Here is a 26522-nt window from a genome sequence, read left to right as displayed (position 1 = left end):
TGGCTTGTGGAGTGTGCCAGTAGTTGGCTTCCCTGGTGCCAGTATGTATCATGATTTTAAATTGTGTCCGCTTGTGCACTGAATATTCTAAAAAATATTTCTATAGAGAAAAATTGAACACCACATTTATAAATGTGTTCTACAAATTAGTAATCCTAATGATTATAATTTATGATTGTGGCAATACAGATTTTAAATCAAGAGAAATATGTCTCAGTTTCTTTCGCCTTCATGGGATGGAAATTAAGGAGCTAGTCATTTCTTTCTGAGGGTAATGACTCTCCCTACCTTGAAAATTAAAATTTTGCTTTGCTTATTGATTAAATGAATCAAGCTATACTTTTGAGAACGTTTCTTCCTATACTCTACCATTTTCTGTTAAACTTGGAAAACACAAGAATGTTTGGGTTTATTGATACCTTAGAAATTATTTAAAATGCTCTCTACATTTTAAGATTAATAAATATATTAGTTGGACCATTTACAAGTAAGTGAAGTTACCCAGAAAATGATTAGAAAAGCAGAGAATGCAGCTTGTGGTTTATTTAATATCTAACTGTAGGACCTAAAATTACATTATTTGCCTAATCCTTAATTATAATCCTGTGTATTGTAGCTTGTCATCTTGGTTCATGTGAGTCATTTAAAGATTAGCCAAAAAGATCTTAAAGGGCAAAGTTTTACATATTATGGTACATACTTAGAGAATTATATAAACATGCAGGTGTTTGAAAATATCTGTTATAGTTTGCTCCAAATCACGGCAAGGATAATATACAGTGAAGTAATCAAATTCTTATTACTACTTTCAGTAATCCTACATCCTTAAGATTAATTCTTAACAATGTAATATTTTTAATAGATACCTTCACTGGATCTGAGCAAGTTTATATGGTAATGACTTGAGAATTTATGTATTCACTCAACAAAGTACAGTATGTTTAGTATGTACATGACACTCTGCTAGAAAATATAAAGGAAATTTCTATTTTCAGAGAGCATGTAAACCACTTGGCTCATGGATAACGTGGCAGATAAGGTGGTGGGAGAGTCGAAATAGTTTATCAATGTCAGCTATTCTGAGTGAGTTAAATAGCTTAGGGAGTAAAATATATGTATCACTGTCCTTTAAGATGTGGTTTTAAAGTCACCAGTCATCTCATTTTTGGTGCTCATTTCAGGAATTTGTGCTAATGTGTTGAGGAGGTAGCTGATGGTAAAGCTTTCAAATTCTTCCTTAGAAGGGGACAGTGTTGATGACACTTGTGCAGGCAGACTACCAAACTGAGTATATCAACAACAGAAACAAGAATACAGCTGCTATCTTTCTTTGTTGTATGTCGGATACTAACTTATGTATTTCTGTTTAATCATTTAAAACAACTCTGTCAGGTTCAGTAGTAACTGCTTTTTAGAGATAAAAGATAAAAATAGCTTAAATACCCTGCTTGGGGTCACCTATTTAGTAATTGGTGGAGCTTGAATTTGAATCCACATATGTCTTATTCCAGAGCTCCATTCTTATAACCACTTCACTTGTGGCTTTAACTTTGTGTGCATCAAAGTCAGATATAGCACTTTTTAAAAATGCAGTAGTTAGGACCACATACCAAGCTTCATGGATACAAGAATCTTTGGATATGAGGTCTGGACATATACTTTTAAATGCTGTGTGATTCCTGTGTATCCTTATTAGAATAAAGAGGAGGGAAAGGAGGAAATAATACAGGGCAACATTTATAGAGACATATTATATGCCAGGCACTTTCTAACACGAGAGGTCATTTCGGTATATTATTATCTCCATTTTATAGATTAAAAAAGTTAGCACAAAAGAGTGAACTTTTGCTGTTTGCAGTACCATGGATGGACCTGGAGAATATTATGCTTAGTGAAATAATTCAGAGAAAGACAAATATTATTTATTGTCACTTATATGTGGAATCTAAAATTAAAAAAAAAAAGCTAATGAATATAATGAAACAGATCCACAGAGAGAGGAAAGGTGGAAAGGACAAAATAAGATAAGGGAATTAAGAGGCACAAACTATTACATATAAAATAAATAAGCGACGAGGATATATTGTATGGCACAAGGATATATTATATGGCATAGCCAATATTTTATAATAACTAAGTGGAATAAGATCTGTAAAAATTTTGAAACTTTATGTTGTACAACTGAAACTAATATCATAAATCAGCTATACTTCAAAAAAATAGTTACTCAAGGTTACATAGCTATTAAGTAGTGGTGTTGAGATGTTAAAAATTCATAGGCATCACTGTATCATATTGTCTCTAGAATGATGAAGTTCTTTCTACTACACTAATTTTTAGGGTACTTACAGTGTTAGCACAGGCAGGAAGAGTCAATCTGACCACACTTTTCTTAAAACCCCAGGGTACTTGTTCAACAGTTTTTACTAGAAAAGAAAGATAATTTCACACATTTCCATTTTAGATTTTTATTAGTACTATAAAAATGTTGTGTATAAAGTAGTTACAGAATCTTTTTACTTTAAAATTATGCTCAAAATTTACTTTTAAAATTTCAGTTGGCTTCTATTTTTTCTAATGCATTGTCTCCATTTGAAGTACTACAGCTGTTTATCAAAAAATTCTCATAACTCTAGTCAGCTTAGTCTACACTTAAGTATATTTTAGTGTCTGTATTAAAATTGGATTAGAGATAGTTGCCCTTTGAACTTTTTACTAAAACTGTTCTTCTGATACATGGACTGAGTAATTTAGCCATTTATGAAGTACACTGATTCGCTTTCTGTTGTTGAAACGCCAGTGACTGAGGAAGTGGTTTGTCTTCTTTCTCTGCAACTTTTTTATTAGCATCTAAACTGACAACCTTTACCTCCTCCTTCTTGACATCATCATTCTTTCCCCTGTGGTGTCTGTTGTCTTCTTCTTCTTTTTTTTTCATTTTTCCTGATACTCGTATATAAAACCTAAGCAATTGAAGACTTTACTAGTAAGACTGTATATTAGTTAGCTCAGCCTGCCATGACAAAATACTATAGACTGGAAAACTTAAACTATGGAAATTAATTTTCTCATAATTCTAGAAGGTAGAAGTCCAAAATCAGGATGCTAGCATGGTCAGCTCTTGTGTAGACTCTCTTCCGGATTGAAGATGCCTGACTTCTTACTGTGTCCCTACATGGCAGGGAGACAGGGGAAGGGAGGGAGAGGGGGGAAGAAGAGGGAAATGGAGTGCACATAAGCTCACAAGCTCTATGGTATCTCTTCTTATGAGGACGTTAAACTTATTGTATTGTGGCCCCACCCTTAGGACCTCATTTGACCTGAATTACCTTCTTATAGACCCTATCTCCAAATGTCATCACCCTCAGGGTTAGTTTCAGCATGAAGTTTGGGAGCAGTGGTGGAGTGTGGGGTGGGGCAGGTCACAATTCAGTCCATAGCAAAATTCTTTCCTTTTGGTCAGAAGACACACATTCTGTGTGTCTGGTATAGTTTTTGAATTTTCAAAGTTTCCCTACTAAAGCAGTCTCTTCCCAACCAGATTTTCAGTTAGGAGTCATCCTAGATACTTGAGGGCTTCCCTGGTGGCTCAGGTGGTAAAGAATACACCTTGAATGCAGGAGACCCAGGTTCGATCCCTAGGTCAGGAAGATCCCGTGGAGATGGGAATGGGCTACTCACTCCAGTATTCTTGCCTGGAGAATTCCATGGACAAAGGAGCCTGGCAGGCTACAGTCATTAGGTTACAAAGAGTTGGAGACAGCTGAGCAACTAACACTTTTTAGATTCTTGAGGGTGGACTGAAAGGCTTGTCATATGATAACTGAAGTTATGTCATGTTTACTTCTAATTAATCAAGTATATTAATTATAGTCATGCTTTTCACAGTATTCTCAGTGTGGTTTACAGTTGAAATACTCAAATTCTCCTTATGATATTAAAAAATATGTTTTTCTTCTAGGAACCATCTCTTTTTGCTGTTGCCAAATTGTTAGAAACTGGTCTAGTTAACATGCACCGAATAGAAATTCTATGGAGACCTCTAACTGGCCATCTACTTGAGGTAACCTCTGTTTCTTTATTATATTTACTTTTTGTTTATAATAAAAACTTACACAGTGAATTAATGATTCTATATAACCGTAAGAAAAATCAGCATTAACATTTTTTCTTGTACTTCTCTCTGTATATTTTATCAGGGACTAAGGTTTTATAGTAATCATTTTGGTAAAGGAATAGGTTGAAAACTTTATGACTAAAAATGAGTGATATAACAATGAAATCTCTGATATCTCCTTCACCTGTTAGTTTGGGTCCCCTTTCTTTTATTATATAATCTTTTGATCCCCTTGGCTTCAACTGGTTCTAAAACGTCAAGGCAATTAGGACTGAAATTTAGTACTAGACACTGCTCCTTTACAGACTTCCCTGTGATTATGAGGTAACATTTCTACAAAAGGGAAAAAACCTTCTCAGTATCACTAATTATAGGTAGTACCAGGGAATTTTGTCTGGATTTGTATTCAAACTTGAGTGAATCTGAATAATTAGTTGCTTCTTAATTGACAACTGCTTCTGTCAAATACATGTTTATGAGCAGTTTAGGTTTTGGTTGCCCTCATTGTTTCATATTATTTTAGTAATCTGAGAAGGGTACTGTTCTTAGTTTAAAAAAAACAGTCCTTTCTTCTTTTTCCCTCCATTTTTTGGGGATTATTTTTATGAGCTATTAAAGAATATATGCAGATTTCTTCATTATGGAATTCTCATCAAATGGCAAAAAATGTGTTTTTAAAATTTCAGCTGAGTATTTGATTATGAAGATAGCCCAGATTAGGAACCTTAGTTTCTGCTTCTTCTGTTTACTCTGGTGACATCATTTACTTTTATGAGATCCGTTCTTTTCTGTGAGTTGTTTAGTTTCATCTTTTATCTTCTATCTCCTTATTGCTTCCTCTTGCCTCTTATTCAGAAGGTAAGCGTACTTACATTTTGTATATTTTCATATTTTCTTCAACCCTTATTGACATTTTATATGATTTTTTTTAATGTGGAAGAGTAGAAAATGCAATGTTTTAGTTTTTCTTAAGTTAATATGTGATGTATAGCTTAAGTATACAAATTAATTTTTGTTCCACATGTATATACCCTTAGGTGTGCCAGCATCCAAACTCTCGAATGAGAGAATGGGGAGCAGAAGCCTTAACTTCACTTATTAAAGCAGGATTAACATTTAACCATGATCCTCCACTTTCACAAAACCAGGTAAAAAAAACACCTTTTTTCAAAGCACTTAAAGTCATCCTCTCCCATATGTAACTTTATTTGTAGGCCGTGGATCTTTTACAGAAGGTTGATAATCCTAGATTTTCAGGATTATCTATATTAAAAAATTTAAAAATTTTCTTATAATAGCACTAAAGTAATAAATTACTTAGAATTGGTCTCCCCATCTAGAACTTTTCTTCGGCATGCAGTGCTAAATCTTCATACTTTATTAGCCTCTTTTCCTTTGGTCCTTACCTGTCTTTGTTTTCTCTTCCCCCTACTCATTACCCTTGTGTGCTTAGTCACTCGGCCATGTCCAGCTCTCTATAGTCCCATGGACTGTAGCCCTCCAAGGTCTCTGTCCATGAAGTTTTCCAGGCCAGAATACTGGAGCGAGTTGCCATGCTCTCCTCCAGGGGATATTCCCTACCCAGAGACTGACCCTGTGTCTCCTGCATTGGCAGGTGGATTCTTTACCATTGTGCCACCCGGGAAGCCCTTACACGGGGAGAAACAAGTGGCAGAAGAGGCAGGCACAATAAAATAGACTTTTATTTTTAAATAATTTTAAAGGTTATTTTATACTTTGTTGCAATTCCTTTTTCCTGACTCCACATATATCATTCACATATATCTTATAAGTTTTTAATCATTCATATATATCTTACACAGTTTTTAAAAAGCCCACCAAAGTTTTGTTTAAAGATTGAGTAGAAATGAGGCATTTAATAGCCATTCACATTGCCCTTACTATCTTACTGTATTGTATGTGGATGTCTTCTGCAAATTTCCTCAACAAATAATTATTGGGTACATACTATATGCCAGGCAGTATTTTAACTCTTGTAACAGAATGATGTACAAGACAGAAAAGTTTCTTGATTTTTATAGCTTACATTTTAGTGATTGCATATTTTTTTCCTATTGCGGTCTAATTTTTTTGTAAAGCCCTGTCCATGTATATATTCTTAGCATCCAGCTTAATACCTGGAACATGGTAAGAGCTTAATACGTTTGTTCAGTCAGTGAGCCAAATAAATGAATCCTTGGAGAGAAAACTAAAGCAGGTGCTTTCAAATGCTAAAGGACTAGAACAAAGTGCTTTTTTCACTTTTTAACAGTAAAAAAATTTTGTGGTTTTGTGTCCTCTTTGTCTGCTAGTTCATTTTTAGGAGTATTGAGACTTAAATAAAATGTGGTACATATTAATAGAGTAAATGAAAGTTAATTTTAGAAATTGGGAATTGTTTTTTTCTCTCCAAATAGAGCTAAATATATTGAGGTATATTTTCTATAGTGAGATTCATTTGTATATGGATCTGTAAATTTAATACCTTTTAACATCAGGTTACTCCCTATTTATCCTGAAATATAGTATCTTGAAGATAGATTTTTATTTTCTGTTATTAAAATATAAGACTTAGGGACTTCCCTGAAGTCCAGTGATTGGGAATCCATGCTTCTAATGCAGTAGGGTTGGGTTCCATCCTTGGCTGGGGAACTAAGCTCTCACATGTTACTTGTGTGGCCAAAACATAAAAAATTTAAAAAGACTTACAGGGCTTCCCAGTGGCTCAGTGGTAAAGAATTCGCCGGCCAGTGTAGGAGACACGGCTTCAATCCCTGATCTGGGAAGATCCCACATGCTGCAGAGAAACTAAGCTCATGAGCCACAGCTCCTGAGCCTGTGCTCTGGAGCATGGGAGCTGGAACTGTTGAGTCCACATGGGGCAACTACTGAAGCCCGTGTGTTCTAGAGCCCATGCTCTGCAACAAGAGAAGCCACCACAATGAGAAGCCCATGCACTGCAGCTAGAGAGTAGCCCCTTCACGCTGCAACTAAAGAAAAGCCCGTACGGCAACAAAGGCCCAGGACAGCCAAAAATAAATTAATTAATTAAATTATTTTTTTAAAAAAAGACTTGGATGACAAGATAATCCTAATGATTACTGTTAGAGAAATCATTTTTATATTTATTTTACTAAAAAATTTATTTTTACCATTGCAGTCTGAGTGAAGGTGAATTTAAACTTGAAAGACAATAGCAGAACCTTTCCATGTTCTAGAACTTCTCTGATTAGCTTCTTACCTTCTTTTCAGAGGCTACAATTGCTTTTATTGAACCCATTAAAGGAGATGTCCAATATTAATCATCCAGATATACGACTCAAGCAATTAGAGTGTGTGTTGCAGATTCTTCAGAGTCAAGGAGACAGTCTTGGACCTGGATGGCCATTAGTGCTGGGAGTTATGGGAGCGATCAGAAATGATCAAGGGTAAGTGTTTAAAATTAACATCCAAAAAGTAGTAGGAAAAGGGAATTCTGCCTAAAATTGTGAAATGATCGTTAATTTTTTATGTATGCCTTTTTTGCTTAAGTTTATGATCTAAAACAGTTTTCCTATTAGGGCTCACTTTTACTTTGGAAGGATGGAAAAATTGCTGTTTCTAAGGTTCTTACAATAAGAAAAATCCTTCAAACAAACTTTCCCTTTCTCATTCAGTGTCTAAATTTTGTTTGGCTAGTTGATGCAGGATAAAAATAATATAGTATTTATATATTTTCTTTTTTTCAGTTTACTGTTTTTCATATTCCCATGAGTGTCTTTATTTTTATTTGTTCATTATTTTAAGTAAGCATATCTTTTTTTACATTTATGTAAATGTTGAAGTACTGTATGAGTACTATGTTAGAGAAGATTTTCTTGTTCCAGTTTTAAGATAAAATTTTAATTTGGTCAGATTATTATAATGTATGTATTTTTCCTTCCATTTCTCTTTAAATACATGAATATAGATTTTCTTTTGTATTTTCAGAGAATCCTTGATACGAACAGCATTCCAGTGTCTTCAGTTGGTTGTGACAGATTTTCTACCAACAATGCCTTGCACTTGCCTGCAAATAGTTGTAGATGTTGCAGGTAGCTTTGGACTTCATAACCAAGAACTTAATATTAGTTTAACTTCAATAGGTTTATTGGTAAGTATGATTGCCTTTCTTATATAATCTAGAAATCACTGTTTGCAACTGAGAGTGAATGCTAAGCAAGTGTGCTTTTGACTCTGTAGGAATCATTTAAATGACTTTTAAGTACATACCAAACATCTTGTATGAAGGGTTAAGTAATATTACCTAAGAAATAATTCTTTAAGAGCAGAATATGTGGAATAATTTTGATCTGTTGAGCTGAAATATGGTTTATATAAGATTTGTTATGGAAGGATTTAGTAAACAATGTTACATACAAGAGAAATAATCAGTTGACTCTACTGATATTAACATAAAATTTAAATTTTAAATCCAGTTTTTAAAAAATACTAAAAATTAAAGGTTGTACTCTGAAATACTGAAATCAGAGAGCTAAACTTGACAGAGGAAGAGATATTTTCATCAAATCCATTCTACTAGGAAAAGAGTTTCTGAAGTAATTGCTTTTAAGTTTTATTCTGAAAATCTGTCTGTTGCATATCTATGTGTTTAAAATAAAAATCTCTGAATAGATATTTTTCTCCTTGGCTCTTTAGTGGAATATTTCAGATTATTTTTTTCAAAGAGGAGAAACTATTGAAAAGGAATTAAATAAAGAAGAGGCAGCACAGCAAAAGCAGGCAGAAGAAAAAGGAGTGGTTTTGAATCGGCCATTCCACCCTGCACCACCGTTTGACTGCTTGTGGTTGTGTCTTTATGCAAAATTGGGTGAACTATGTGTAGACCCCCGTCCTGCTGTCCGGAAGAGTGCAGGGCAAACTCTGTTTTCAACAATTGGTGCACATGGAACTTTATTACAGCACTCAACGTGGCACACTGTTATTTGGAAGGTACCGTAAAATACCTTGCATTATCAGTTGTTAATCGAGACATGCTTTTATACTTTTTCAACAACAACAACAAATTAAAATTAAAAAAATTTTTTTAGTGTGTTTATTGAAATATAGTTGGTTTAGAATCTTACGTTAGTTTCAGGTGCACAGAAAAGTGATTCAGTTTTACATATATATGTTTTTTTGTTCCTATTAATTTTTAAAGAAGAATTTCCATCCATTTGTGCATTTGGCAAACAGGAAATGTTAGCTTTGTCATATTTTTAATTGCACCTTGCACATTAACAAATTAAATAATTAAAGCCTCATATTTTTAAATTGGAGGATAATTGTTTTACAATATGGTATTGGTTTCTGCCATACAACAAAGTGAATCAGCCATATGTAAATATATTTCCCCTCTTCTTGAGCCTTCCTCCCATCCCACCCCATAAGCCTCATTTTTTTATCTCTTTGATTTCTACCTTTGTGCTTCTGTTTCCCCATTTTCCTGGTGGTAAAAATCAGTAGTTGTTAAACTACCACATATAATTCAAATATAATTAAATGAAAACTTTATAAACAATATCAATAATAGTGAAATTTGTTTGTAAACTCACCAAACAAAAATCACCTCCCATTTGTAAATTCTACATTTGTTCAGGTATGCATTTTAATTTTTAAATTTTTCATTTTTGTCATCTTTTTAAAACATTCTTACAAAGTCAGCAGCTTATTAGTGAGTATCCCGTCTTTGCTAAAAGGCTCTCCTTTTTTGTTGTTGCTTAATGTGTTACATTTTAATAAAACTCTTATTTATAATCCTTTCACTGCTTTTGTGAATTTTTGAAATTAGTAAGTTTGACAGTAGGCAGTATGGTAAACTTTAATTGTATTTAACAGTGTTTTGAGTTAACTAAAAAGACCTCAAAATGTCTTCTTAAAAAATTAATAATGTATGTTCCTAATAAAAATAACTGAAAGTCCTACTCCCTCCTGTGTCTTTTGTTTCAACTCCTTTCCCTGGCTTTATAAAGCTTAAGAGTCCTTTAGTATTTAAAAAAAAACAAACTGATATTTTCTCTGGCTCCTGTTTCCTTTTCCTAACTTCATTATTAATCTTGCTGCCTAAATCTCAGTATTAATAATTTTTTCTTTTTCACTTCCACTGTATTCCCTTACCCCTTGTAATTTGATATCCAGATTATTCTACTTCAGAGTATCTTAAGCATTAGCATGTAACAGCATCTCCTAGAGGACTTGTTAAAGCACAAATTGCTGAGCCACTGTACCCAACCCCCTAGAGGTTCTGATTTCTTTCCTATAGCATGGAGACTGAGAATTTGCATATCTGTGAAGCTACTGGGTGATGCTGATGGGGCTGGTTCTGAGACCATATTTTTAGAACCACAGAAATTATTCATTGGCTCTATAGGTAGTCTTCTAATTGCCAGATCTCTTGCCCTGGGCTCAGGTTTTCGTACTGCTCGTTTTTTCATAACATTTAATACTGTTGATTATTTTCTCCTTGAAATCTCTTTTGGCTTCTGTTTCACAGTGTGCATCTGCTTCTCTATTCAATTTTGTTTTATTTTCTTGGCCCCTATTCCTTCCCCTGAATCTACATTTTAAATAAACATCCCCCAAATTCTAACTGCTTCCTACTTGATTTTTTTCAAGCATCTTTATCCAGACATGAAATTTCAGTAGTTACCTCTGTCTAGATGTTACTCATACTTAATTTTTTAATATATATATATACTTACATTTTTTGCGGGACCCCTCTCTTTAGCTTCATTCCCTTCTTGTATATTATACCTTAGGTGCTCCATTGGCACTCAGTTCAGCAAGTCTTAAGCGATTGTCTGTTAAGTTTACTTATTTTTTATATTCCATGGCCTTAAGGATAAACTTAAGAATATAAGGATACCTCTGTTGGTCAGTTTCCTCTAAAATACAGGGATTGATCAGAATGTCAGGTGTAATTCTTTGTAACAATGCTTAATTTCCTATGCTGTTATTTATGCTGTTATCAGTATTTTTATATATATGCATTATCACAAATATTCAGGTTCTCTTTCATCTGCTGGACCGAGTTAGAGAGTCTTCTACCACTGCAGACAAAGAAAAGATTGAATCTGGAGGTGGCAATATTCTCATTCATCATTCAAGGGACACAGCAGAGAAGCAGTGGGCTGAGACATGGGTTTTAACATTGGCCGGAGTTGCAAGAATCTTCAACACCAGAAGATATTTACTTCAACCTTTAGGTAGATGTACATTTTTTTTTCTGAGTACACAAGTAATTAATGTTAAAGGAAATTTGGAAAATACAGACTCTTCACAGATTATATACATTGTTATTTTCTAAGAATAATCCATCTTAACTGCCAGTCTTTGTTGTTATGTGTGGTATGTGCCTGAGCATAAACGTTTTCATTCATTTCCTTGAAAAATTATGTGTACCTAGTGTGGGCGAGTCTTGGGGATACAGTGATGAGCCAGATACCTACCATCCTTGATATATCCTGGGTATGAAGGAGGAACTATAATTGCATAAATAAATAGAAAATTGCTGCAATGATCAATGCTACAAAGGAGCTTATAATAGATTGTGAGCTTAAAACAGTAGATACTTGACCAGGCTAGTGATGTATATATAGGCTTCCCTGAGAAAGCAATGTTTGATCTGAATAGTAGTTCATCAGGCAAGGGTAGGATGAACTGGGGAGAGCCTTACAGGCAGAGAGTACGTGTAAAAGAGATGAAAGAAGATTGAGGGGATGGAGATGGTGTGGCCCCTGGCATGTTTGAAGGTCTGAAATGAAGAGAACACGGAGAAGAGTGATTCTCGATGAGGTTGTAGAGGTAGAGGCCAGATGTTGCAGCACTTTGTAGGTTATGTTCAGAAGACTTCACTCTAAGAGCACTGAAAACCACTGAAAGATTTTAATCCATGATGTGATGTGTTCAGATACAGAGTTCACAAAGATCCCTTCAGATGGTATGTATGGAATGGAATGGTATAAAGAAGAATGGTAGGATACCATTAGATTGGTTAGGAAACTTGGTGGTATATAAATATAAATAGATCAGTGCTTCTTAACCAGGGCCAGTTTTGCCCAACCTCCTCCCTCCGGTGAGACATTTTGGTTGTTGCAACTAGGGGACATGCCCACTGGCTTCTGGGGAAGTAAAGCCAGGGATGCTGCTACATATCTTACAGTGCATTAGGACAGCCCCTACAACAAAGAATTATCCAACCCAAAATGTCAGTAGGATTGAGATTGAGAAACTAGTGTAGATTATGATACCTTCAGTTCTAGTGGTAGGCATGGGAGTGGTTGAGAAAGGTGAACAGATGCTTTTGTACATAACTGAGCAAGCTGTGCATATTAATTTTTCAACTTCTTATTTTATGTTTGGCTTTTTTTCTTCTCATGTTAAATGCATGAGCGTATTTATGATTTTCATAGGCATTTTAGTGTGGTGTTTATTATGTGCATTTTAAGGCTCTCATACATACCTCATACCTATATATTTGATGATCTATATATTTGATGTCTATACATACACATTTTAAATCCTAGCTTTTTGTTTTCATATGAAATTTACATACAATGAAATGTGCTAATCTTAACTGTATGTTTGCTAAGTTTTGACAAATAATCATCATTTTTAATACCTCTGTGGTACTTTATCTTAAAAGCTAAGATGTAATAGATACAGATTTAGATTTTTCAAAATGAAGACATGATGCAGTTCATGTAGCTTCAATAACTTTTTAAAATAACGCTAGGAAATGGTTTTTATTATTATTTTAGAATAAGATTATGGTATCAAGATGATGCTGGCCTCATAGAATGAGTTCAGAAGTGTTCCTTCCTCTACAATTTTTTGAGTAGTTTGAGAAAGATACACATTAACTCTTCTCTGAATATTTGGTAGAATTCACTTGTCTAGCCATCTAGTCCTGGACTTTCCTTTGTTGGGAGTTTTTAAATTGCTGAATCAATTTCACTGCTGATATTGGTTCATATTGTCTGTTTCTTCATGGTTCAGATAGGAAGATTGGGAGATACTTTCTAAAATTTTCTCTGTTTCTTCTAGATTGTCTATTTTATTGGTGTATAGTTGTTCATAGTAGTCTCTTATGATCCTGTGTATTTCTGTGGTATCAGTTGTAATATCTCCTTTTCGTTTCTGATTTTATTGTCTGGGTCCTCTACCTTTTTGTCTTGATGAGTCTGGCTAAACGTTATCAGTGTTTTCAGAGAACCGGCTGTTAGTTTCATTGATCTTTTCCATTTTTTTTTAAGTCTCTATTTCATTTATTTCTGCTATGATCTTTATATTTCTCCTCCTACTATCTTTGGATTTTCTTTTTTCTCTAGTTCCTTTAGGTATAAGATCAGGTTGTTTATTTGAGGTTTTTCTTGTTTCTTGAGGGAAGCTTGTATTGCTGTAAGCTTTACTATTAGAACTGCTTTTCCCTGGTGCCCCATAGGTTTGAGGGGCTAGCCTCAGGGGCTGGCCTGGTGGCTTAGCTGGTGAAGAATCTGCCTGCAGTGCAGGAGACCTGGGTTCAGTCCCTGGGTTAGGAAGATCCCCTGGAGAAGGGAAAGGCTACACACTCCAGTATTCTGGCCTGGAGAATTCCATGGACTGTATAGTCCTTGGGGTCGCAAAGAGTCAGACATGACTGAGCGACTTTCACTTCATAGGTTTGGGATCATTGTGTTTTCATTTTTATTTGTCTAGTCTAGGTGTTTTTTAATTTCCTCTTTGATTTCTGTTGTGACCCATTGGCTCTTTAGTAGCATATTGTTTAGCCTCCACATATTTGTGTTTTGTAGTTTTTTTTCTTGCAGTTGAAAATTTTGCCATTTGTAGCCACATGGGTGGACTTGCAGGGCATTATGCTAAGTGAAATAAGTCAAACAGAGAGAGACAAATACTGTGTGATATCACTTCTGTGTGGAATCTAAAAAATGCAATGAACTAGTGAGTATAGCAAAAAAGAATTAGACTCCCAGATACAGAAAACAAACTGATTGTTACCAGTGGGGAGAGGGAGGAGGCAGGGCAACGTAGGGGTAAAGGGACTGGGAGGTATGAACTATTAGATGTAGGATAGGCTAGAATGATGTATTTTACAACATGGAGAATATAGGCTGTATTTTATAATAACTGTAAATAGAGTATAACCTTTAAAAATTGTATAAAAAATTAAGAATTTTTTTAAAGTAGTGTTTTAACATAACGAAGTACAATATGTAATTATACTTAGTCTTTTAGAAAGAGGACTTCTTCCTAGATATAGAATATATTAATAGGAGAACTGCAGATATTTTTCCTTCTTAGAGCATGGAATATTCTAAACCTGAGACTAGGTCACCATTCTGGTAGTTGAATGTAATGTTTAATTTGATTTTTGAACTGGGATGGCAGCAAGCAGAAGTATTTTGTTTTGCTGTTTTGATAGTTTTTTAACAAAATTTGTTAAAACTGTTTGAACAGTTACTAAAAAACCTGTTTTTTTGTTGTGTGTAAATTATACTTCAATTTTGATTAAAAGAGTATGGAGAGGAAGAAACATATAACTGGACAAGTGTTAATAGTTTATCCTATAAAGCAGTGCGTTGCTTACTGTTTTATACCAGACTTAGTTCCAGCTTTCCAATGAATTGAATGTTTCCTCAGTCAAATGGGTTTATCCTGTCTTGAAAAAACCTAGTCTTTGATAGCTTTTGTGAAGTGAAAGTCTTTAAAACACAATTATCTCTATATTTCATAGCCTACTTAGGTTGTCCTTTGCAAAACGTCAATTCCTCTGATTTTTACATTATTTAAATACAAAGAGGTGAGTAATAATCCATGCTGTTATCAAAGCCATTGGGCCGGATGTCTATAGGAATAAGATCATTTTTTGCTGGGCTTAAAAGGAACAAGGGCTTTCGTGGTGGCTCAGTGGTAAAGAACCTGCCTGCCAGTGCAGGAGACATTGATCCCTGAGTCAGGAAGATCTCATGGAGAAGGAAATGGCAATCTACTCCAGTATTTTTGCCTAGGAAATCCCTTGAACAGAGGAGCCTGGTGGGCTACAGTCCATGGGGTTGCACAAGAGTTGGCCATGACTTAATGAGTGAACAACAATAATAGAAACAAACCGCACCTGGTTTCATTATAGAGAGTTTCATTATAAATGTGCTTAGTTGGTCACAGGAATAGAGCAAGAGATTGAAATGATTAGTGGAAACAGCAACCACCATTCAGCCCATGCTGTGCTGATGGTAGATCAGTTGAGTTGATTTTACATGAGAGAAATAAGTTTAGCCTCATGGTAAAAGGACAGTCTTACTTATGGTACATGTTCTTACAACTTACCGATATGGTGGGGGAAATGTTTAACAGAATTCTGCAGCTATAAGATTATTTAAATATGAAAACCCAAGTGTAAAGTTAAGATTTTTATGGAATATGACTTAGTTTATTTTAAACATTTAGGTAAAAAACGTGTATCATACTGTCATTACTTTTCCTATATGCTTAAGAATGGGACCATCTTAATAAAGGTAGATGGCTAGATTGAAGATGTTACTAAAAAGTTTTTATTCTGTTCTCCTTAGGCAGAAGTATTAGGATAGAAAGGTATACAACATTTATGGAGTTTTAAGTTCAAAACCTTGTTTGATATACTCATTATCCTTTCCTTGGTGCCATTTATTCCTGTATCTGACAAAATTTTTTTACTGGAATTTTGGATTGTAATGGTTTTAACTCACATTGTTAGTGCATAAGCGTATCTTTTTCTGTTTCTGTAGGAATTTAAGCAGAAAAATAAAGCAGATAAACTTTCAATGTCTAACAGAGACAATTTGATCACTTTTATGGTGATAATTTTTTTTTCCTCTTCCTCATATAGGAGATTTTTCAAGAGCATGGGATGTTCTTCTTGACCATATACAATCAGCAGCACTCAGCAAAAACAATGAAGTATCTCTGGCTGCACTGAAAAGCTTCCAGGAAATTTTACAGATAGTATCCCCTGCCAGAGACTCAGATAAGCCTGAGACACCACCTGCAGTTAATGTCCCTGTGCCTGTCCTTTTAGGGCCTATATCGGGCCCGAGCCTGAACAGGCCATTTGTAAGAACAGATTCCATTGGAGAAAGACTTGGGAGATATAGCAGCTCTGAGCCACCCGTAGTTACTGATGAGCTTGAAGATTTGAATCTCTGGTGGGCTGCATGGAATACCTGGTACAGAATTGGATCTGAAAGCACCAAGCCTCCTACTACATTTGATAAACTAACTTTCATTCCCAGCCAGCCTTTTCTTACAGCTTTAATTCAGATATTTCCAGCTCTGTACCAACACATAAAAACTGGTTTCAACATGGATGACTTGCAGAAGTTGGGAGTCATATTGCACAGTGCTGTTTCAGTCCCAATAAGTTCAGATGCCTCCCCTTTCATTCTTCCATCTTACACTGAAGCAGTTTTGACAAGTTTACAGGAAGCTGTACTTACAGCTCTAGATGTTCTCCAAAAGGTAATCAAATTTTAGTGGCTCTCTAAGCAATAATGCATATGGTTCTCTGGAATTTTTTTACTTTGCTAAATATTTTTTGGGATAAATTCTGGATCATCAAGATTGTTATGTATGTATACTTTGGGATGCATTCAAGATTGTAAAGATCCAGTTATTTTTAACACTTGTATTTTTCTAATATATTTTAAAAGGTAATTCAGGTTTATCTTGAGAGTCTTCAAGAAACTGCCTGTACTCTCTTATTTCTGTTCACCAGCACTTTTGGTTTGTTCATTCAACTCTTCACAAGATTATATATTTTTGGAGTCATAACTTTAGTAAAGTATTTCTATAATTAGAAAATTAGCAATGGGAATATATATTTTTTTATCTGTATTTTATTTTAGCTCTTGAATTGTTAGAAACCCATTTAAAAAATAATAAGTTTGTAAAGTGTTTACCTCACAGAAATTTTAAAAAGATATATTTTAACCCATGTGTGTTAGGGTTAGGGTTAGGGTTACTCCAAAAAAAATTAAAACAGATCTAAAAATTATTGAGCAAATTCCAGTTGGCAAGCAAGATCAGATCAAAATCAAAGAATTCTTTAAACTGTCAAGGTAATTGTTAGCACAATTAACAACCACCAAAATTTTTGAACAAAACAAGTATGAACTAAAGAGTCAGCGATCCCAGCAAAGTAGTTACGACATTCTAACAAAATTAGAGTGGAAGTGATTCTGATTACAAATGTGTTATCAGTAGCCATTTGGGTACTACAGATCATGCTTTCTAATTAAACAATTGCATTATATCCAACTGGATTGATGAAAACTTTCACAGTAATAATAGTGGTTTCTACTACAACATAGTATACCTTGATTGTCTCTGGAGGAGTTTTAGCTGAGCAGTAATTCCTTAACCATCTTAGCCCTAGTTATTCTGTGCAAAGAAATTGTATGGAAACTTAAAATGTAAGAAAATCTGGCATTTTAATAATTTTATTATAGGGAGGATCAGTTTTTCATAATTGAAATTAAAAGAACTGCTTTTATTTTCAGTGGCAGAATAAAAGTAGCCTGTCAGTAATAATTTTTTTCTCCCTGACTGTGAGCATAGGTTGTTTATGGACTACTGTGGAGGGAATGGAAAAGTTAGAAAAGGAGAGCATAGACCTTGTGGGATGCCCATAATCTAGAACTCTCACTCAGGTGTTTAATTCAGGTTTTATACATATGAAGAGGATACTAAACAAAGAAGAAACAGCAAATCCCCAAACTTTTTTTCTAGGGAAAAAAGCATATAATTTTACTTAGAGCAAAACCTCTGCTTTAGCGATAAGAGAACAAATAGAGTCATTCATCCCAAGCAGGCATTTGTTCTGAGCTTTGAGCTTTTAATGGCTTTGAAAGGGCATGAAAAGTTAGGAAGTTTTATTGTTGGAAACTTGGGAACTTTTACTTATATCAATTGATGTCATTTTGCATTACTAATTTTCACTCTAGCTTGTTTATTACTTATGGGATTATTTAAATGATATTTCATAATACTTGAATGTTATTCAAACATATGGGGTTTTTAATATTTCCTAACAGAAGACTTAACATATTTCATTATTAGTAGGAGTGTTTTTATAGTTTCCCCCACAGGTGTCAGAAAATTTTTTCACAAGCAAAATATACTGGCTTTGGAAGTTTATTCTTAAACTAATAAGCTATTCTGCAAAACACATTACTGATTAAAAGCTGTTTTCCTTCTTTAAGGAAAAACCCATTTCTGATTTCATATTTACCCTTATATTGTTTAGAGTTTCAGGGTCATATGCGTTTCCTCTTGGTTTTCATATCACTAGTTCCCAACCAAAATGATTTAGTCCTATTTAGGCTAATTTTTTCTTCCAAAATATTTTTACATACCTAGGGGACGTGAGAATTTGATTGTTTTCCTGTTTTGAGATCAGGAGACTGCATCTATCTTATTTATTGCTAACCTTCGTAAAGGCTGATAACTGGTCCCGTATGTACATCCATGCTCGAGGCTACTGGAGTGGTACTTCAGGAGACACTGTCACATTGTGTGTGAATGGTGCTTCTACTTAATGGGGGCAAGTTTCTGAATCTCTCTGTACTTTGGCTTCCTCATCCATAAGGGGAAATAATAACTGTAACTTTTTTTTTTTAGTAAGTGCGATAGTATTCTTAAGGCATTTAGTGCCTGGCACAGTTAAATATTCAGTAAACATTAGCTGTTACTATTTTCATTACCATATTGTCTTGCAAAGGCCTTCAGTTCAGTTTAGTCGCTCAGTCGTGTCCGACTCTTTGTGACCCCATGAATCACAGCATGCCAGGCCTCCCTGTCCATCACCAACTCCCAGAATTCACTCAGACTCACATCCATCGAGTTGGTGATGCCATCCAGCCATCTCATCCTGTCGTCCCCTTCTCCTGCCCCCAATCCCTCCCAGCATCAGAGTCTTTTCCAATGAGTCAACTCTTCACATGAGGTGTCCAGAGTACTGGACTTTCAGCTTTAGCATCATTCCTTCCAAAGAAATCCCAGGGCTGATCTCCTTCAGAATGGACTGGTTGGATCTCCTTGCAGTCCAAGGGACTCTCAAGAGTCTTCTCCAACACCACAGTTCAAAAGCATCAATTCTTCAGCGCTCAACTTTCTTCACAGTCCAGTTCTCACATCCATATATGACTACTGGAAAAACCATAGCCTTGACTAGACGGACCTTAATTGGCGAAGTAATATCTCTGCTTTTGAATATGCTATCTAGGTTGGTCATAACTTTTCTTCCAAGGAGTAAGCGTCTTTTAATTTCATGGCTGCAGTCACCATCTGCAGTGATTTTGGATCCCCCCCAAAATAAAGTGTGACGCTGTTTCCCCTGTTTCCCCATCTATTTCCCATGAAGTGATGGGACCAGATGCCATGACCTTTGTTTTCTGAATGTTGAGCTTTAAGCCAACTTTTTCACTCTCCTCTTTCACTTTCATCAAGAGGCTTTTTGGCTTGTCTTCACTTTCTGCCATAAGGGTGGTATCATCTGCATATCTGAGGTGATTGATATTGATTCCAGCTTGTGTTTCTTCCAGTCCAGCGTTTCTCATGATGTACTCTGCATAGAAGTAAAATAAGCAGGGTGACAATATACAGCCTTGACGTACTCCTTTTCCTATTTGGAACCAGTCTGTTGTTCCATGTCCAGTTCTAACTGTTGCTTCCTGACCTGCATACAGATTTCTCAACAGGCAGGTCAGGTGGTCTGGTATTCCCATCTCTCTCGGAATTTTCCACAGTTTCTTGTGATCTACACAGTCAAAGGCTTTGGCATAGTCAATAAAGCAGAAATAGATGTTTTCTGGAACTCTCTTGCTTTTTCGATGATCCATCAGATGTTGGCAATTTGATCTCTGGTTCCTCTGCCTTTTCTAAAACCAGCTTGAACATCAGGGAGTTCACGGTTCACGTATTGCTGAAGCCTGGCTTGGAGAATTTTGAGCATGACTTTACTAGCATGTGAGATGAGTGCAATTGTGTGGTAGTTTGAGCATTCTTTGGCATTGCCTTTGGGATTGTAATGAAAACTGACCTTTTGCAGTCCTATGAGTACATGGTAAATACAGAATGAATTATTTTAAATGAGTTAATAAGAGAAACTGTGAATAATGTCAGACGTTAGATATCTAGTTTCTTTTCTTGTTTTCACATACACAGTTTTCAAGGATTAATAGGAAATATTGTCCAGATAGATTGAGGCTTCCCAGGTGGCGCTAGTGGTAAAGAACCTGTCTGCTAATGCAGGAGACTTAAGAGATGAAAGTTCAATTCCTGGGTCTGGAAGATCCCCTGGAGGAGGTCATGGCAACCCATTCCAGTATTCTTTCCTGGAGAATCCCATGGACAGAGGAGCCTGTCGGCTCCATAGAGTCCATACGGTCCATAGGGTCACGAAGAGTTGGACACAACTATAGTGACTTCACAAGCACGCTTACTGATTCTTAGGTTTTGGACTAAAATCTGCCACCAGATTTACACTATAGGCTTTTCTGATTCAGAATATTGAAGAAAAGCCAATACTAATAACTTTTTCTTAGATGAAGTTTGTTGTTAAATTGACTTCATATTAGGTATTTTAAGATCTCAGGATTCAGCTGTAACACTGTTCGTAAGTTTTGTTTTGTTTTGTTTTTATAAAGCACCACCAAAAATCAAGACATACAGTCCAGATCATTATTTGGTGCTATCTCCAGAAGAAATTTGGTACTTAGTTTTCTAAGGTTTCCACACAGAATGTTGCTCTCTTTCTCTCTCCCGCCCCTCCTTCTTTCCCTTCCTGCCTGCCTGCCTGCCTTTATTTGTCACTGAAAATAAAAGAATTCATTTAGGATAATTATCTCTTTTCTACAGTAATTGCTACATGTTTAATTTTAAGAGTTAAGACTCAGCAAGAAGTTAATAAAGAAGACTGTGAAATTATAGAAGTACTTAGTAGAGAGAATTTTTTTAGACTGTATACTTTTTAAGTTCTCCATTCACTTTTTCTGAGAAAAGTAACCAAATAGAGGAAGATGGTATTACATATCCTCATTCTACTTTTCACATTATAATTACAGGATGATCTAATGGTATGTATGGGCAACACTTTGCTTATCTACTTTCTATCTCAAGATAACTTTGTTAAAGCGAAATGGCTACCCGTTCTCTAAGGGAGAATAAAACAGGTCTGTTATCTGACAGGTTAAAAAAGCCATGATGGTATGAAAATATACATGTTGTACACATAATTTTAAAGAAAGTCCTTAAAATTTTGAGATGCTTTGAATTTTGATTTTGTATTTTGAAGGTGCCTCAAGTGTAGAATGGTTATGCTTTTTGTAAAGCACAAATATATTTTAGATACTCCATAAATTATATCATTAAATATTTTTCCTACAGAGAAAAATAAACGCTAAGACAGGAAAGTATGAAAGGATGGGAGGAGAAAACACATTTGTTGCTAGAAAAAAAACCATGAGATTTAAGTACTTTCAACATATTTGATGTAATTAAAATTTTCAGTGTCTGAGTATGCATTTTATTCTTTGTTTTATGAATTTGTAGCATTAAGTTTAATTTTTATTAACTTAAATGTTTTTCTTGTTTTATATCAAGTCTGTGTATTGATACATTAGATGCTAAATATACCCTGCCCTGTTAAAAATTAATACATACATTTCTTTTAGAAACAGATTTTCATTCATGACTTATTTTCCCAACTGTAATGAACATGCTTACTTGTTAAAGTCTCTGGTCCATGCATGATGCAGGCATAAGCTGTCATTGTCATGAACTAATGTCATCACTTAAGCACTTAAGTAGAAGTCAATCTCATCTTGGTCTGTGAAGCATTCTAAATTGTCTCAAGTGTGTGTGACTGAACAAATGATCAGATTGTGGAACCTCAGAATGGCCCATGACTTCTCTTTAAGTGCTTGCCCTTTGTTTAGTCTGCTAAGTAATAAGCCACACTTTTAATTTAAAAGTATTTTTTAGCTGATTAAAATATTTAGCCTATACTTTATTCAATATTAGTTTAAAATAGTTTAAATGTTCTTCAGAGCTTCAAAAAGTGTATAATGCTTAACATAAAATAAGACGGTCTTTAAGAGTCTTTGATTAAACAAAAGCATAAATGGTAAAGAACTTAATGGAGTTCAGACTATACATTCTATTGTTCATATCTTGTTTTATAGGCCATCTGTGTAGGACCAGAAAGCATGCAGATAATGTATCCCGCTATATTTGACCAGTTACTGGCATTTGTAGAATTTTCATGTAAACCTCCACAGTATGGACAGCTGGAAACAAAACACATTGCAAATGCAAAATATAATCAGGTAATTTGCTATAAATTATATTTACTCTGTAAAATTTCATGTCTTCTAAATGTAATCAGTTCCACTTAAGATGGACTTTATCTCCGAACTTTTTCTTTCACAGATAAACCTTCATATGTCTATTAACAGTTTAAACTGGAAAGAAACATTATTTGGAAAACCTGTGTCCCCTCTTCTTTTTTTTTAAATTGTTTATTGTTTTCTTTTCCCAAGTGGTTCTCCAGAAAGCTTGTCCTTTCCAGATACTCTGTAGTACATCTTTCTTCAGAGTTCCTTTCTTGGTGTCCTCATCACACTATAAAATGGCTTCTGAATCCCTATGCCTAGTCCTACTCTTATCTAAAATAGATACCTGCAATAGAAAATGAAGAAATGAAAAGTTGTCTACTACTGGTGTGAAATTTAGTTGGATTTTACATAAACGATTTTTTAGCCATAGTTGGCAAATTTTAACTTTGTTTTGGCTTAGGGGAAAAATAAATTTCTGAATGCATGCACATACTGATTTTGTTCACTCAACATAAAAATTATAATTTTACATGGTCCGAAAAGTAGTTTAATGTGTATTAACTTTTCTCATTCTATTTGTCTTGCAACACAATGGAATCACAATAGATCCAACTATTTGCACCGGTGAGTTAAATTTCCTAAAATTGTCCTAACCTATTGGCAACAAATAAAGTACATCTTTCCCAGTTTTTGATAGAATGCTCTATGTACTTTTTCTGATAGTTTTAATTTTTGCCTGGCTAAAAATTACTCTTTCATGAAATTATATCTCTTTGAAAACTTTGCATGTAATAAAACAATCTGACCTAAAACCAAGGCCTGAACTTTAAGACAAAGAAACTTTCACTTTGAAAACAATATTTCATTTAATCTTATTTTTATTTTAACTCCATGTGAAAATATTACTTTCTAGGCGGAATGGGTTGCCTTGAATTATGTACCATTTGCTGAAAGGTCGTTAGACGTAGTTGTGGATTTATATCAAAAAACAGCCTGTCACAAAGCAGTGGTGAATGAGAAAGTACTCCAGAATATTATTAAGGTATCTTTTAAAAAAATTTTTATACTTTCATTTAATTATGATAACATTATTGAAATCTATCTTTAGGTAATTGTATATTGTCATATATTAAAATAAATGGAAAAATATAATCTGTTATTATTTATAGTGATTTTGCTCCAACATTCATGGATATTTAGGAAGCTGTTTCTCTGAAATGAGAAGGTTTTTTAATAAATATTTTAAAATATGTATTCGATTTTATGATTTTTCATCTTTGGCCCTTAAGACAATAAGCATCTTGTTTCTTAGGACAGTACTTCTCATACTTTGAGTTTGATAAGCATTCAAGGAGAAATTCACAATTCAGCCTATCGATTTAACTGATCATGCATACTTTTTTTGAAAGCCAGTTCTTCAGTGCATGGACAAACATTATTAAAATTCATCTGCTGTTGTGTGTGTCCCATTCCTCCAAAGTTTATTTCCTTTTTTCCCCCTCTGTTTTGAAGGACAAACCTAAATCTTGCTCTTACTCTATTATGTAGATGCTTTTATTTACTGGATAATTACAGTCTGATCTGAACTCTCTTCCCTCAAGGAAGAAGGCCTTTCTCTGTTCCATGGTTCATCCTTCTCTTTGTGTTCATCCGTTTCTTTTCTCACCGTTCTTCACTGGCAGTTCTTTCAGCCTCTTATACTTTATCCTGGGAAGATGTCCCAGGTGGCACTAGTGGTTAAGAACCCATCCGCCAATGCAGGAGACATAAGAGACGTGGGTTCAGTCCCTGGGTCGGGAAGATCCCCTGGAGGAGGGCACAGCAACCCACTCCAGTATTTTTGCCTGGAGCATCCCATGAACAGAAGAGCCTGGCGGGCTATAGTCCATTGGGTCCCACAGAGTCAGATACGACTGAAGTGACTTAGCACGCACGCATGCTGAACACTTCCCTCAAGGAAGAAGACCTTTCTCTGTTTCAGGGCTCATCCTTCTCTTTGTGTTCATCCTTTTCTGTTCCCGCCTTTCTTTGTTGTTAATTCTTTCAGCCTCTTACACTTATCCTGGGAAGAAGATTAAGCCTTTTATGTAAGATCTTTCTCTTATTTGACTTCCTACTCAAATTGTTCTCTTTCAACTTTCCTTTACTTCTAAGCTCCTTTAAACAACTTGTAGCCTTCACCTAACCACCACTCACTCTAACCTGTTGTACCCAGGCTCACTTGCATATTCTGCTAAAAAAACTACTTACTTGAAGTTACAGAAGACAAAAGTCTTTAAATTCTACGCCCTTTCTAATTCTTTATTTTCCTTGTTAATATGGTACTGCTCTGGCCTTTTTTAAAAAAATAACTTTATTTATTTTTGGCTGTGCTGGGTCTTTGTTGCTGCCTGGGCTTCTCTCTAATTGGGGTGAGCTGGGGCTACTCTTTGTTGCAGTGTGCAGGCTTCTCATTGTGGTGGCTTCTCTTGTTGTGGAGCACAGGCACAGCAGTTGTAGCACAAGAGCTTAGTTGCTCAAGTGCCTGTTGGATCTTCCCTGACCAGGGATTGAACCCATGTACCCTGCATTGGCAGGCAGATTCTTTACCACTGAGCCACCAGCAAAGCCCCTGGCCTTCTCAAAATTGTTTCTTCCCTTGATTTTCTGTCATAGTTCTTTCTACCCCTCACCACTCGTCCCCTCAAAACTGTCTTGTATCTCCTGATTTGTTGAGAATAAATTTTAAGCACTTCTGTTGCGGGTACTAAGAAATAGTAGAGATTAAAAATGAATAAGATTAAAAAAAAAGAATAAGATAGTTCATACATTTCAATAAAGGATCTATAAAAAGGAGAATAATAATGCAGTATATTAATACTAAGTGAAGACCTCCAAGTAGAGGCAGCTTTGTGTTCAGAGAAAGCTGGATTAGCATAGTGCACTGGTGTATACTTGCTGCTCTGTGATTTTGGAGCAAATGAACCTGAGAGTGTTTCTCATGTGTAAAAGAAGGATAATACGAATGCAAATTTCATGTCTTAACCATTAAGAGATTCAAGTGAGATATGGTATTTAATAATACTTGCCAAGTAGTCAGTGTTGAATAAAAGTTAAGTTCTCCCTTCCTTCTGTAGACAAGGAAATAACTAAACTGCCTATGGGATGCTGGCAAGGGTTAAATAAAGTAACATTTGAAGAAGGAATACCTAGCAACAAGGGAGAAGGAGATCTAGATCAACTAAGCAACATAAAGATCATGGTATATTTTTAAAACATTGTTGAGAAATCCCACTTAGGGAGCTAACAGGGCCTGGGATAGGTCTGAAAAAGTGGCTTTGGGTTTAACAAGCCATCATAAGGAATCAGAATTTTTTCTTTAACCACTGAAGAGCTGAACTTGGAGGAGTGACGCAAATCAGTTTGTATTTTTAATGGAATTAAATAATCTCTTTTCTGTATTTCTGAACAGTTTCTTGATGCCACTTACTACATGTATTGTATTAATTGGACAAGGCTCTTCCTTCCTTGGAAACTGAGCTTTGTGACAGCAAGAACTGAATTTTCTAGTTCTACATACATTTATTGAGTACATAGGATATGCCAGTCTCTATATTCATTAAATATTTTTAAAAAATAAATGTATAAGTCAAATGTATCTGTTGTGCTTAACATTCCCTTGACACTGGTAAACTATTAATCTAGTAGTAAACTGTCTAATCTTAAATTATAACCTGTTAATTCAGAGTGGCCAGTGTATAATTTAGTATTCTTTTGTTGGCATATGACACACATTCAGTCTCTGACTAGCTTTAAGAATAAAAGGGCATGCTTAGTTGGAAAAGTCAGAGATAGAGGGAGGGCTTTGGGATTGGCGTATCCAGTGGTTCAGTACTATCTCCAGAAACTAAATTTTTTTCTTCCTTGTTTTGATTTCCAAGGGTTGACTGCATATCCTGTGTTTTTCCTCATAGTTGTAGGCTAATAAAGGGATTATATGTCAGTAGCAGGTGTGTGTGTGTGTGTGTGTGTGTGTGTATCAG

The 26522-nt window shown here is 35.1% G+C and overlaps 1 protein-coding gene across 6 annotated transcripts in view; it reads left to right on the top strand.

The window, feature by feature from the left end:
* Nucleotides 1-26522, top strand: part of MON2 (MON2 homolog, regulator of endosome-to-Golgi trafficking) — a 110720-nt gene that overhangs the window by 60142 nt on the left and 24056 nt on the right. For 3 of the 6 annotated variants that reach the window (XM_004006503.5, XM_060412874.1, XM_060412871.1), the window contains 10 exons: nucleotides 3962-4063; nucleotides 5155-5265; nucleotides 7370-7545; nucleotides 8087-8249; nucleotides 8795-9088; nucleotides 11142-11340; nucleotides 15996-16624; nucleotides 22348-22491; nucleotides 23107-23124; nucleotides 23414-23542. In XM_004006503.5, coding sequence (XP_004006552.3) covers nucleotides 3962-4063; nucleotides 5155-5265; nucleotides 7370-7545; nucleotides 8087-8249; nucleotides 8795-9088; nucleotides 11142-11340; nucleotides 15996-16624; nucleotides 22348-22491; nucleotides 23107-23124; nucleotides 23414-23542 — 1965 coding nt within the window. The remainder of the gene's footprint in view (nucleotides 1-3961; nucleotides 4064-5154; nucleotides 5266-7369; nucleotides 7546-8086; nucleotides 8250-8794; nucleotides 9089-11141; nucleotides 11341-15995; nucleotides 16625-22347; nucleotides 22492-23106; nucleotides 23125-23413; nucleotides 23543-26522) is intronic. The other 3 variants (XM_004006504.5, XM_060412875.1, XM_060412872.1) reach the window with 1 other exon arrangement.

Source organism: Ovis aries, chromosome 3 (assembly GCF_016772045.2).
Source record: "Ovis aries strain OAR_USU_Benz2616 breed Rambouillet chromosome 3, ARS-UI_Ramb_v3.0, whole genome shotgun sequence".
NCBI lineage: Eukaryota > Metazoa > Chordata > Mammalia > Artiodactyla > Bovidae > Ovis > Ovis aries.
This window is presented reverse-complemented; position numbering and strand designations above follow the sequence as displayed.